We start from the raw sequence: 14,143 nt of genomic DNA, 5'->3' as shown, positions 1-14,143 counted from the left end.
GCAAAAGCAAAGAACCTTAGTGCTGGTTTCCTTTGCTTCCTCCTGGGGTGAGAGGGGTTGCATGGAAGCACCTGCAGCAAGACAGAGGTGATGAAAGCTGTAGAAAGGGGGTCTGGGAGCTATCAGCCAGCGCAGAACTCTGGTGTGGCTTTTTTCCATCATCCGGCTTTGTGCCCGTATGTGAATTCTTGTGGTTTCTTTATAGGAGCGCTGTCTCTTGGTGCTAGCATCTAAGGACAGAGTTACTGCAGATTGTAAGGTATTTCAAGTATAGGAGAATGGATGAAATGCTCAAGAGGAAGGCAGTGAAGATCTTTGCTGGGTACAAAGCAGGGCTTGGCTGTATTCTGACTGGAAGAGGAAATCTTGAAGTTCCTAGGCTTGCCCGTTCAGCAGCCAAAAGAGTCTCTCGTTGCTTCAGAGAAAAAGGGTCTGGCTCCCTTTGCACACACATCACGTGTGACTTCTTGTGAGAGCAGCGCAGAATGGATCGGTGTTTATGTGGGAGTTGCTTGTAGCATTCAGATAGTTGGCCTTTGGATTCCATCTGATAGGAAGATTCTGGTGATTCTCCAGAAGGTTGATTTGTTGGATCTGCTCACTGCTCTTCTTCCCTATATTCTGCCTAGGTCTCAAAAGAATTGAGAAATGCAGCCAGCTGTCGTTCATCTCCAGCAAAGCAGAACAATAAGAAGTGGGTGTAGTCTCAAGAAACTGGATCAGTCTCATTTTAGAAGATGTATCTTGAAACCATCTCAGCAGTTATCTGAAGGAATCTAGACAGTGTTAACACCTTCAAATATGATCCAAGCTGGTTTCTGTAGATAATAGGTCAGGTTTGAAAGAACAAAAATCTCTGTCCTCCGTTCCTTTTTGATTTTTGTAACTTTTTTCCTTCATTTCTTTTGACTGAGATGATTCCAGTGTATTGCATTATTTTTGTACTTTTTGTACAGTTGTTTTTTTTTAAATAAACAAGAAAATACCCTGAAAGTTTTCTACTGGCAAGAGGATATTCCTACATAGCTATTTCTTGTTGGCCTTAAAAATAAAACTTTAGGCAGAGGCAACACAATACAGAGCTCATCAGTAAGAGGGAAGGTACCATGTGGGGTTGGAGCAGTCTTGTGAAGCATGCGTTCAAATCCCCTGTTACTGGCAGGCAGTGCACCCTGCAGTTCTTTTGCAGCCTCCTCAGAGCAGCTCTTACATGGGTGCTCTTCTCTTTGCTATGGTTTTGTAAGGCTATTCCAAACCATAGTACTTCTAGCTAGAATCCTCATTCATGTTTTTCTAGCTAAACTTCATTCGTGGCATTCATTCATTCTCATTTGATCCTGTGCCAGTGTTGTTCTTGAGTTTAAACAGCTCTTCCTGCTCCTCTGTGTGCATCTGGATATGTTTGTAGAGAGCAATCATCCCCTCTGAGATGGATGTGGTGAGTTTATTTTTTCCCCCTTTTTTTTTCCCTCATAGGATGTTTCATATAAGGTTTTATCATCTTAAGAGATCTTTTCAAACAGCTGCAGGATGTGATTAATCTACCTGGGACACGGGTGGACAGAACTATGCACAATGTTCCAGGAAAGGTTTTTACTGATCCCCTGGACAAAAGCATTAGTACTAATTTGTCTCTGCTGGGAATTTTTCATGTTATATGTTCTGTAGTGGGATTTGCTTTCTTCATAGCTGCTTCTTACTGGTGAACCATCGCTATGTAAAAAATAATGTATATCTGAGCCTCTTCCCCTCTTTTCAATTTTTTAGCCTCCAGCTTACGATGGAAATAATGTTGCTTTTTGATTTATATACATTTTGTGTTAGTTCTGTTACTTCCAGATACTGTGTCCAAAGAAGTTTGTTTTCAGCATATTGATAATTCTTGGTTTTTAGCTGTTAATATTTTATAATTAATTCCAAGATTAATAGTGGATTTCAACCAAGATCCAACTGTACAGCTTGATGGCTCCCTTTTGAAAATAACCCATGATCCTCTCCCTTTTTAGGTTTTTATCCTCCTTACAACTCCGGTATTAATCCTAATCCTCTCCATTTTAACTAGTAACTTCCTATGTGTCATCTATCAAATGCTTAACTACTTCTAATTTGTCTGGACTTCGGTGATCTTCTTACAGAAGAAGATTGGGTTAGTCTAGCACTAATTCTGATTTGTTCTAAATTGGGAGTAGATTTACTGGGCCTTCCATGGCGAGTGCTCCGTTTTGGCAGTGGTTATCAGAATTCAGTTCCTGCTGTTTGCTTTCATGTGTTTGTTCTTTTTATTTTTCTGAGGGTTGGTCAGTCAGTCCTGCAATGTTTCAGGCTCATTCTGGTTAGTCTTATTACAGATATTTATCTGCATATGGATGCTGCCAGTGGCTGCCTTTTGGGTGTCTTCCCTCACTTGTGTTGTCCCTGCCTCATCCTTGCGCCGTAATCCTTCCTCCGAGACAGTATGTTTCCCTGGTACTCCTCCTTTTAAATACCTTCTCTGGTCAAGTAAGGAGCATTTACATCTTGTCCCAGTCTTGAAGAGTTGAGAACTGTCAGGGAGCTGCCCTTGGTACAGGGCAATTTAGATTAGGGAAGGAGCTGGAATGGATCCTAGTAAATCTCGGAGCAATTAGTTATGGGTTCCAAGTTCCTTACAATGAGTGAATAGGTCTCATACTGTAATTGTGGCAGTGCTTTGTGAGGGAAAGGGGCTGGGATAGAACAGCCATACATATGTGCTTTTTGGTCTGTTACCTGGAATTTAGCAGGAAGACAGGAAGGTAAAAGTTAACAAAAGAACTAGAAGTTCTTTTGCTGTTTATGGGAGATTGTAGTTTTCCGGACTTCTTAATGTAGGTCACCTTTTCATTTTTTTTTTATTTTTTTATTTTTTACTGAAGAACAGGAATTTCTACTCCTCACGCTCTGAGTCTCAGTGAAAAAACTGGTATTCAGATGAGCTTTCTGGCTTTTATATGGATTTAAGGAGAAGTGAGAAGATACATCCTTAAAAGGCACTGTCTTCGTTTTCTTGATACCGAGACAAGCTGCCTTCTGGTTCGTACAATGCACGCTTGTGGCTGCCACTGTTCTTGTTGGATGTTTGGCACAAGTTGAGACTGTAGCAGGAGACGTGTAGTTTCTCTGCCATAGATTTTGCAGCCTTGAAGGGGCTGAACTTAGGACTTCAATTTCAGATTTGAAATGTCAAGTGGTTGTGAAATCGAGGGTGCTTTTACGCATGGGCATGAAGAGAATGTCTTTATGCTGTGGTAGTAAGCATGCTCACAGAGCTGGCTGGTATTTGCCCAAAGATTAATGAAGTGTCATCACAGATCTCCACTTGATTCACAATGCTGTAGCTTAGTATTCCTTTAAGCCCCTAAGAAGGTAGTGTGATGTTTTGTGTGACTCAGGTAGTTTTCCCCATAGCTGCAGCTCGTGTCTTTGTGTCTTTGTGTCAAGGAATGTAGATACACGTTGGACCAGACTTTGGTCAATGCACTCCAAACCAGTTCACTGAAGAACTGGAGATAGGCATGTGCTCCATGAGGAGTGAATTCATTTAGCTTGTGGGCAGAGCTTACTGCTTGAGAGTGTTACCTCCTTCGGTCTTTATAGCGGACTGTGAGCTGGGACAACCAACCAACTCATTGCCCTCCGCTTGTTCTCAGAAATCTCGCGAACGGCACACCTAAATCTTAGCAGCATCAGACCTAAGAACAGAATCACGTACAGGATTTCAGAGCCCCCAGACTCTGTCCCCTTATTTAGAGCACTGACAATGGAATAGGATATTTAGCTGGGCTGTGAGATGGTATGTTATGCAGTAGGAATTTATTGCTGTAATGCATACAAACTCATTAACAAGGTCTGTGCCGCAGGGGGTACTTTCTTTTTCTATGAAAATCACCTCAACTGGACAATCCTTGGTGCAAGTGGCCATGCTCTCCCATGTCAGTGACTGACAGATCTAATTCTGCCTTTGTAGCCAAGAGCCCGTTAGTTAATGGGGTTGTGAATATTGGTACTCAGAGGCAACCGTCAGAGTACTGCAATGCTTTATTCCTCTTATTCAGTTGGTATTTATCAAAGAAGGTGTTATCTCTAATGAATGCAATGTTATCTTCAAATAAATTCCTGTGTGTGGGTTGTAATTTAAAAGAAATGAAAATTTAAGTAGCCTTACAGTTGCTTTGCAGTGGCAGAGAGAGATGGGTTTAGCTTGCCTGTTTGAATGGTATGTGATGGAAACCCAGAGTCAGTGTCCTCTCTGAGGGAAAGGGAAGCATTATGGGTTATATGATCAGATTAATAAAATCCTTAGTGCATATGTATATTTCATACACGTCCTGTCTTTCCCTCTATATCTTCTTGCATGTAAGCAGATAAAATGGAGAGGTAGCAGTACTGCCTTGCCAGTAACAGAGTAGGTTTCACTTTATAATTATCATACTGACATATTTATCCTTTCTCGTGGAAGTGAAGATGCAGATATTTAAGAACCCTTCTTGCACAAAAAAGCCCAATTTCCGCTCAGCACTTAATTAGCACTTGTTTATGACACGGCATCTGATTTGATTTTCAAAACAAATTGCACAGTAAAGAGGCTGATATTTAAACTGTATAGTAACCAAAGCTCCAGCTGTGACTCAAATATTGTAAGCCTTCAGGGGTTGTGTTTAGGTCTAGAAAATAGGAACTCAGGCCTGTAATTAAATGTCCTCTAGAAATCAGCCTTTGTCGGGAAGGAAAGAGGTACCACTGAATTTTTCTCACTGACTTGTTCTCAGAAATCATTCTATTGTTCTAGGCCTTGCTGGGGACTGCAGAAATCAAATGGATTAAAAATGGAAGAGGAGATGGCTAAAGGAATAATGCCAGTTAAGTGTTGAAGAAAAAAAGATCAGAGCAGTAGCAGTTAGAGTGCTTTGCAAGTTACCCTGTGATCGCCTTCCTCTGGAAGTGAGTACTGAAAAAGAGCAAACTGACCCCAGCAACCCGGCATCTCGTTGTGGAAAATGCTGGAGCAGATGCTAAGAAAAAAAAAAAATTTCTTATGGTACTGTAATCATGAGCATAAACAGTGTGTGCTCATGAAAATCCAAAAATGAGTAGATCTTGCTGGGCAATTGTGTTGTTGATAGAACTGCCTTGAATGGATTGTAACCATGGAGGATTGTACAGTTGATTGATAAAATAGCACAACTTTCCAGCAAGATAGTTGCCAGCATTCTGGATCTTGTAGAGGCTTGGAAGGGAGGAGGGGCAGGTTTTGTTTTTTTTGTATTGACTGATAACGTGGGTTTCTGTTGTCATTCACAGTTGTGTATCTGCTGTCACTGGGATACAGAAATTTGGAAAGCTTTAACCAGGTGCACTTATTTGTTTGTGCCAAAGAAGGCATTCCTGGGGTCGTTTACAGTGTGCCTGTAGAAAGGCTGCAGAAGTTCAGAATTTGGGAGGCTGGTTGTAAAATGAAGTTTAGCCAATGAGGAGGGTGTTTGAATTATGTGCTGATAAATCAACTCCAGATCTTTTAATAAAGTTACACTTTTCCATCAGTAATTGCATTTGATGTGAATGGAGGCTCACTTGGGCACGTGTCCCATTCCAGGCAGCAGCATACAGGCAGTGACACACCTTGCACTACTAATTGCTACTCTTCTGCACAATTCCTTCTCTGGATGAGGATAAGCTTATCAAATGTAGAGGAGACATGCTGCGGGGAGGGGGTTTTGCAGGCATGGCAATGGGCCTTAGTTTCTCCTGTTAGTGTATTTAACTGGCCAGTGTTGAAAAACAGAGTTTACAATAAGTGCTGATCTGCTGAAAGTCCTGATTGCTCTTATGGCTAATGCTCAGGCGCTGACATTGGAAGGAACTGGTGTTAGTAGGAGTTGTGTAAGTGCGATGTTATCTTTGTTGTTGCAGGCACTTCTGCATGCGAGTAATCCTGTTAATGGCAAAAGATTTGTTAATTTACTTGCATGTTTACAGGGCTGGGATCTTCAAATTAAATGGTTTAAATCATTCTTAAATCAATTACTCAAACTACTCCAGGCTGATGGGCTTTACAGACGTTAAGCAGCCTGCCGGTCCTAAGAGAAAGCTTTGCTGTTATCCTCTAATTTCCAGGCTAGGTGGCTGAAGTGGGGGAAGAAGAAAGGCAGTTTTCCCCAAATATGTGGGGTGAACCTGGGCAGGTCCCAGACTGGTGTTCAGGTCTCTTTACTCCTGACACTGGGATTTAACCAAAAGCTTTTTATTTCTGCTTGTTTATGAAGGCTTTTTTTTTTCCCTTGAATTCTTTCTAGATAGGGGGTACCATGCTGTGCAACTTCTACAGAGCAACTGGAGCACTTGAGCCAGATGTAAAGCATGGCTTTCTGTGGGGGTCTTGCTAGATATGTCACACTCACTATAGTTTCTTCCATTTTCAAGGCACGTAGAAATGTCAGCAGCTCCTCCCAGCAAACCTGTGAGGTGGGTTAAGTAAGTGTTGTCCTCATTTTACAGCAGTAGAGAGACTAACCACCCATGAAGTCAGTGCTGAACTAAGGATTAGGATGCTTCTAGCTGTGCTAGCGGTCCCCTAAAACAACTTTGTTGATGCGTTAGGCACTGCAAGTCCACTCAGCGGGTGGGTGCCATAACCAGGATGTACTTGACTCTAATTTATCAGCTCAGTGGTGGTTATTGAAATTCAGCTTTAACTCAGGTTCCTGGCTAGGACACCAGGGCATAATCTTCCTACTGTTTTGAAAGATTTATGAGAATTTAAATTTGAACTGGGGAGAAGCAAATCAAAGTGTGTTTTGAGATCTATATCTGTACTTTTCTTGGGAGGCAAGACTTTCGTATGTTCCAGTTCATGTTTTTATTTCAAATTCCCAGGCTGATCAGCTGCCCGCCCATAGCTGTGAATGTTCAGCATTCAGTGGTCACACGTTTTTCCTCTCTAACAATTCTTATTTTCAGTGTTTGTGGGCACAGTTTGTACAAACTAAATACATTGTACAGACGCAAGGGCAGGTGGAGTTAAACTCATCTTGAATAGATCTGTTCTGAAAATGAGAGATTTTTGCAGCCTTCCAGAAGGAGCGGTGGGGACATGGATCTGTTTGTTTGGAGGGGAACTACCATGAATTAAGAAAAGGGATTGTGAAATAATTGCCAAGAGTAAGAAAGGTGGGGGATTTGGTGTCTGAGCATGTCCTGCCTGGTCCTGGTGCTTTTAATTCCTAAGCATCCCCCTTTTTTTGGTTGGGGAGGGGGTTTGAACATTATGTCAGGGAATATTATGTTAGGGAAAGCTTAATTTGTTGTTGTTGTTGTTTTTTTAAGTTGTAAATTATGCTTTTTGTTTTGTACTTCCAGGGCAATTGGGTGTCTTGCTTTGCCCTCAACCTGCTAAGGTGTAGAATCAATAAATGGGGGAAGAGGTTACATTTGTCCATCAGTTTGAATCATAATTTCTGACAGCACGTGAGTGTAGTTTTGATAGTCCATGCTGAGGCTGCACCTTTCAGAGCTGTTCCATAATCTGCACGTTGTCCAGTGTTGTCTGACCATGTTGAAGGTAGTGGCACTAAGGACACTCTCACAGCCTGACTGCTGTTTCCATACCATGTAGTGTTACGAAGTGGCCAAAGCATTAATGATGTCTATCAGGTGCTAATACTACATCCACAATAGGTTGTGCTTATCCAGGTGCATTTCTGGGGGAATTAAAAGAAATACCTATATACACTGAGCTGAAATGTAAAACGGTGGAAATGGTTTAAAAATAAGTAAATAGATAAATGAAATAGTGGTGAATTTGTTAGGAAAGTGTTGCTAAAGCAGCTGTTACTTGAGGCAGCAAACAAGAGGTAACATGGGAACCAAACTGTCATATGTGGCTTTAAAAAATCTGCGTTGTTTAAAATGCTCCAGAATTTAGATGTAGGTTAGCTAGGTCCCGGTGTAAAAGGAGGTCTCTCTTTATGTCTATTCTCTCCTAGCCCCGAATACACATGCCAAAAGATGGATTCCAACTTATATCTTCTGGATACCAAGCATGGCTAAAGCAGGTTGGACCGTATTATTGTTATTCATCTCATGTGAGGGACTGTGTTGGACACCTGTGCTTGTCTCATTAGTGAAGTACATAAATGAGGGTATAATGAAGTTATGGTGCCATGTTAGCTGATACCCTTCATAGCCATCACTGTTTTGTGTTTGTGCATGCTGTGTTTGTATAACATTTCCTCACCGGTCTCATGAATGTGCACCTCCTGTAAATAAGAGTTCAAAAAGCAGTCACCTGAAAGCAAAAAGGGTCAGAGTTGGAAAAGAAATCTGCAGCAACAGCTCAAATTACAGAATTAAAACAGGCCTTCAAACACAAAGCTGCACGGCGGTGGTGCTGGTAATAATGGGGAGGCCAATGGGTTAAAACACGAGAGGATTGCATCTAGCACCATTCAGATCTGCCTGGCTGGAACAAGCACGGACACTGGCTCACATCACATACCAATTGTGCTGTTTGACACAGTCTGACACTGCGGGGACTCCCTGCTCAGGAGCGGCCCAGCTCTATATTGCTCTGCTGTTATTAAAGGCCAGCCTTTAGATGTCTCAGCAGTCTGCCGCGAGCGATTGCTGTCAGCTTTTTCACTTCTGTGAGTGAAAAATCCCCCTTCAGAAAAAAAAAGAGCTTAATTTACAAATTGCTCGTATCAATCTCTCCATCATATGTGGATCTTCACAAGAGAAGCTGGCGTCCTTTGGAACACACAGCTTAAAGTTGCTGGTGTTGTAGAAAGCCAGAACGGTTGTGTTGTTATGGCAACAACAACGGGAAATATGAAAACAGCACAGAGAAGCTGCATCCTGTTGTCGTGGCAACTGGAGTTGTGGAAATGATGAAAAGTGGCAGTGAAAGGATCTGTGGTGCTGTGAGCCCGGCAGAAACAAAGAGACAAGTCACCTGTGTGGGGTGGGAGAGGATTAGGAACAACAGCAGCATTAAGCCTTAAAGCACAAGAGTTTCATTGCAGGTGCTAACAGGACGGCTCCGGCTCTCTCCAGCCTTCTCTCCTCCAAGTACCAATGGTAACTTGTTTGTGCAAGTTGCTTGCTGCCGTCAGCTTATGTTGACTTCTCGGAAGCTGAGAAGAGCTGGGACGCTTACAGAAGGTTGGGCGTTGAATCCCATGCTATGTTTGCAAACCATTGCTTTGGCTGAGAGATGTACCCCAGAGGTGAAGTGGTTTGGAGCTTCCCTCTGCCTGGAAGTCCCACGTTGCTGAAGGTCGGCTGGGACACTGCAGCCAATGCCTTCCTGATTTCAGCTTTGCTGAGTTGGAGGCGCGGCGTCTCGGAGGGATCCCAGTTCTGCAATTAATGTCTCTCAGAACTCAAGTTTGTTGACCTGTGGGGCATGGCGTCAGTTCTTATGTGGTAGGCTGGGAGAACAATAGAGAGAGGGTTGTGTGCTCTTCTGGCTTTTAATTCAAAGACAAACAGACCTGCATCTGTTCTTACTATGTTATGTTACCAGTGCTCTGATGCAGGTGGGAAATATGCATTTTTGCCTCTGAAAAATGCTCAGGGAAAAAAAAACTAACAAAACAAAATACTCAAATCTTCACATTAGACAGTCTGAAATAATAAAAGAACTTACACATTCCTTATACTTTTCTGTGTAGCTGCTTTCCTTTTGATTTTGTTTACTGTTATTGGTTCTAAAGCCTTTAACTTAAATATCCTTACTCCTCCTTGATCCAGCAAAAGTTATAAACCTGAGCTTGTGTCACGAGCAGATGCTGTCTTGGAAATAGCTCTACTATTCTAATTTCAGTGCTGTGATTTCACTGCAGGAAGTATATGGGTAAGGGAGTTGGTACAAAGCGTGGCAATTTTTGATCAAAAGGAGGAGCTCTGATAAGCTTAGAATTTTTGAGGTCAGAATGATTTGGTTTAGGAGATGCATGCAAAGGCCCTACCTATAAGAGTCCTAAAAGCATGTATTGGAAAGAAAACCACTTTGGTTTATTTAAAAGCAGTAATCTACATATGCATGCAGGTGGAATGGTGTCTATGCATCAGGCTTATCTCCTCTGGTGTCTGTTTGTGTTTTTAACAGGATTCTAATGTAATGATTTTTTTTTTCCTCTGCATAGCTGAGTATCGATCTGCTGCCTGGCTTGTACAGAATATGAGAAGTATCCCAGTAACACAATGTATTAATGTGGGCTAAAAGCAGCTTGTATTACAGACGAGGTGGAGGAAGATGGAGTTCTGCAAGACTGGACGTGTACTATAAATATCCATAAAACTGACAATTTTATCTAAAAACAGTTCTGGCTGGATTTGCGTATTCTCAGCCTGCTTAAATAGGAGATAATAGTTGAACAGTACCTGAGCATGGGTCGCCCACACTGATGTCGTTACCCTCTGCCCTTTAATGGCAGCTTTTTATATTTAATGTTGCTGTGCTGCAGTGCAGAGCTGCGTTGTGCTCATACGTGGGCTAGAGGAAGCACAGTACTGACGGCCAGCAACGTGTGTTGCTTTAAGAAAGGGGTTTTAAGGAACCTGGAGAGCTCCTTTTACTCCAGCAGCTTGCTGCGAGTTTATCCCTTACAAAAAGGTGAACCTACAGTTATTTTTTCAGCCTTGAGCTTCATTTAATCCTGTCTTCAAACGGCAGCGTTGTGCTGCTGGCAGCCCGTAACATCCCATCACTGAGATGCTGACCCTGTGAAGACAAGCTGCAATTGACTTCTGAGGGGAGGGGGGATTTTTGTCTGGGACTCGATCAATAAGACATGACAATCCAATTCTATATTATATTGATGCCTTCTGTGGTTTAAGCTGAAGTATGAAATTGGGCAAATTAGGCTCTTAATTAGCTGAAACACTTACAAAACATTATTTTGATTACATAAATGAGGAATTTTAAAGCATCATTTTAAGTGACTTGTGAAAGAGAATGCCTTCCCTCACATATTGTTGTGAGCAAGTACGCATCACCTAAGATACATAATATAATGCATTCATCTGAGACCTTCTGCCTCCCGCTGTCTTTTGGAGTAGAATTTTTAGAGCCAAGTTATAAACTTATAAATGTGTTTTATGCTGGAAATTCTTGGTGCTACCTTTGCTGGATTGGGACCTGCAAAGGCCGCTATAATCAAACAGGGCACCTAAGATATTAACAGGCTGTGTTTCAGTCACGTCAGCCAGAAAACAGTGTAAAACCAGGACCGGGGTGAAAACAGGATTATTGCAGTTTAAAAACATGCAATGGCTGGAAATATTTTCTTTCGGTAGTTCTGTCATTTGTCTCCTCTGTAACTTCAAAGGTGTGTATTCTGGTTCTGATGGTTCCGTGTGCTGTTTATGATTCAGATAATAATCCCTTGGGTGGGAAGTAGGAGCACATTTGCTTTCTGCATTTCCTAATTAATGCTTGGCATTCTGATAGTACTTGGAGAGTGCCAAGCGCCGCGTAGACGGGAGCGTTTTGAGAAGGGGAATGTGATGTGTGCATAACATAGCAGTAATTGTCAGAGATTCTAAAGAATTATGCGAAACCATGGGTGGAGGAAAAAAATCTATCAAACTCCCATTTTTTCCATCTCTCCACCAGCATAGGATTCTTCTCTGCGTGTTTTGAGGGGGAACTACAGACCTGGCTGATGGAAGTGTCCCAAGATGGGGAGGCTTCCATTCAATCTTAGAGTTGGTTTGGGGGATTTTTTTTTTTCTTTTTAACCTCGTAGGTGTCCAGGTTCAGTGCTGGTTAAGCAGTTGGTGTTGTGGCTCTTTCAGCTTTTTGTCACAAAGGCAGTGATTTGCTGTCACTGCCTTCCGCTCAACTCCCTGCTGTATGAGTTTGTGGTGCTTGTGTTTCAGAGCCAGAACGAGCCCAGGTCTGTGACACCTCTCAAATGGGCAGGCGTGGAGCTGAGGTGCCCTGCTCCTTGTTACCCAAGCTCATGCAGAGAACACGGTCCAAGAATTGGGTTTTTGAGTTTGCTGAACCTCAGGCTGTCTCATCCTCTCCCGTGTCTTGTGGCATAGTGTGATTTTAAATTGTTCGAAGTGGTGACAAAATCAGGTTTCGGACGTGATGTTGCCTAACAGCAACTTTTTCTACTCTAATTGGACCAAGAGCATCTCCACTGTCAGCTTTTGTATAGCTGTTAAACTTTAGACCTTGCTGGGATTGGTTTCAGTGCATTTGGGTAGGTCTCACTTTTAAGAACGCGCTTGTTGCTCAAAGAAGCACACGCAAGTCTGTGCCTGTTCCACTCCTCCAAGAAGGGTATGGCATCTGATTCAAAGCTTTGCAGGTGCACTAGTTTATATATATATATCAGCTTCACGGATTAAAGAGCTGTAATTATGAAAACATCAGTATTGTCTGGTTCAGATATGATCTACGTGAATTCCCTCTAGCACTTGGCAGCTGAGGATCTCGCACACCTCCTAGCTGGGAAGCAAGCTCCTCTCTGGGGCAAGTAAGTTCTGTTGCTCTTGAATCCCAGAGCCTCAACAAAACCAGTAACCGCTCCTTGGGGAAAACATTTCTTCACAAACATTTTCCTAAAAACCATGATTTGATCCTCCCAGATCCTGTTCAGGTAAGAAAATATTTGGATAATCTGAATATGTAAACTCTTTTCTACATCCCATATATTTGATATTTAAGAGTAGTTAGTGAGCTGGAGTTTCTTGTAAAAAGTTACTGTAAGCGAGGGAGTTAGCAGAAAATTAGAGAAGAGTTTGCATAATATGTATATTCAGGGAAATTTACTGCACAATTATATGAGAAGTGGGAGGCTAAAGGCAAAGGGATCCTTCCCAGTGCTGTGAGCTGCTCGTGCTCTGCAGAGCTTGCAGAATGCACTGAGCCCAGAGCCACAGCGTGAGTGGGGAAACCTCCACACTGAATTCAGTGGTGTGTGCAGGTGTGAGTCTGATACTTGAGGTGTTTGGGGCATGGCAAGAATGCTATGCTTGAGCCGTGCCAATGTGTTTCACCATCTGGTTTGTGAGATCTCCTTGTTCTAAGGAGCGATCCTGCAGTGTTCCAGGAGCACATCTTCAGTCTTCTGAAAGTGAGGAATTGGGTTGCTTGCAGTTAGTGAAATGCTTCAAGGTCCCGTAAATGGCTCAGTGGCTTATTACAACAATACAGGAACGCAGCCCACTTCGGACAGTCCCTGTACGTATTTGTGGAAACGTGACCAAAATATTTGCGTGCGGCAGAAGCTGAGAAATTGTTGGAAGCACTGGTTGTGACAGCAAACACGCATTGCCCAGCACAGGTGTGGTGCAGCATCTTCCAGCTGGAAGTGCTGGGGGGCTCATGGAGGCATGGGCCGTGCTAAAGGGGTTCTGCAGTTCCTTTTGGTTTATAACTTCATCTTCTTACTGTGGAAAAACCACCATGAAGGCAGTGACAAAGGCAGTCAGAACTATCTCATGTGCAGGGAACGGGGACCTGGGGTGTGAGGTGTGTGAACTTTGTTTTTGGCAGCTGTTTTTGGCTTAATCAAGGCTCACAGCTTTTCATGTCTTTTTCTTATTTTCAACTGGAAAAAAAAATACAAAAAGAACTTTCTCCAAAAGTTATAAAAGTATTAATTTGCTCTGAGCCATGCTGGTCTCTTTGGTAAGTTCATAATTAGAATCACAGAATCACAGAGTTAGGCAGGAATTTTTTTTTTTTAAATGGGTATTTTTGTCTCTCAGGTATATAACTGCTCCACAACTGGTGAATCTGTATTCATCTGTTGAGGGGGTTTAAAGGCATATTATTTACACAATTCACTGAAATGGCTCCTCTGGAAGCCGGGTGGCTCTCTCGTGTAATTACGTAGTTACTGTGCCTTGTATCCACTGTTTGGATAGGGGGAAGAAAGGAAAAAAGTGAAGACCCACAAAAATCTACTAAAATAAAATAAAAGGTTTGTTTTTTGAAGTTATATCATAGAACTTAGCCCATAGGATCAAGTGCTAATCAAGCTAAAAAATAGAATGTGTTTGGCAGGCTTTTAAAATTGCAAATAGGAGGTGCTTTTTTTTTTCTTCCTTTTTTCTATCTATATCATGTGTTTAATTGAACTAATACCTATCTGAACGGCAGAGG

At 42.2% G+C, this 14,143-nt stretch overlaps 1 protein-coding gene across 5 annotated transcripts in view; it reads left to right on the top strand.

Moving 5' to 3' along the window:
- Window positions 1-4,877: 4,877 nt before the first annotated feature.
- The window catches only part of BTRC (beta-transducin repeat containing E3 ubiquitin protein ligase), a 100,299-nt gene continuing 91,033 nt past the window's right edge, over window positions 4,878-14,143 (top strand). For 4 of the 5 annotated variants that reach the window (XM_031554481.1, XM_031554480.1, XM_031554478.1 and 1 more), the window contains exon 1: window positions 8,001-8,069. In XM_031554481.1, coding sequence (XP_031410341.1) covers window positions 8,013-8,069 — 57 coding nt within the window. In that variant the 5' untranslated portion in view covers window positions 8,001-8,012. Of the gene's footprint in view, window positions 4,960-8,000; window positions 8,070-14,143 lie in introns of those variants that run through there. The other variant, XM_031554482.1, reaches the window with a different exon arrangement.

The sequence above is a fragment of the Meleagris gallopavo genome, chromosome 8, assembly GCF_000146605.3.
Source record: "Meleagris gallopavo isolate NT-WF06-2002-E0010 breed Aviagen turkey brand Nicholas breeding stock chromosome 8, Turkey_5.1, whole genome shotgun sequence".
NCBI lineage: Eukaryota > Metazoa > Chordata > Aves > Galliformes > Phasianidae > Meleagris > Meleagris gallopavo.
This window is presented reverse-complemented; position numbering and strand designations above follow the sequence as displayed.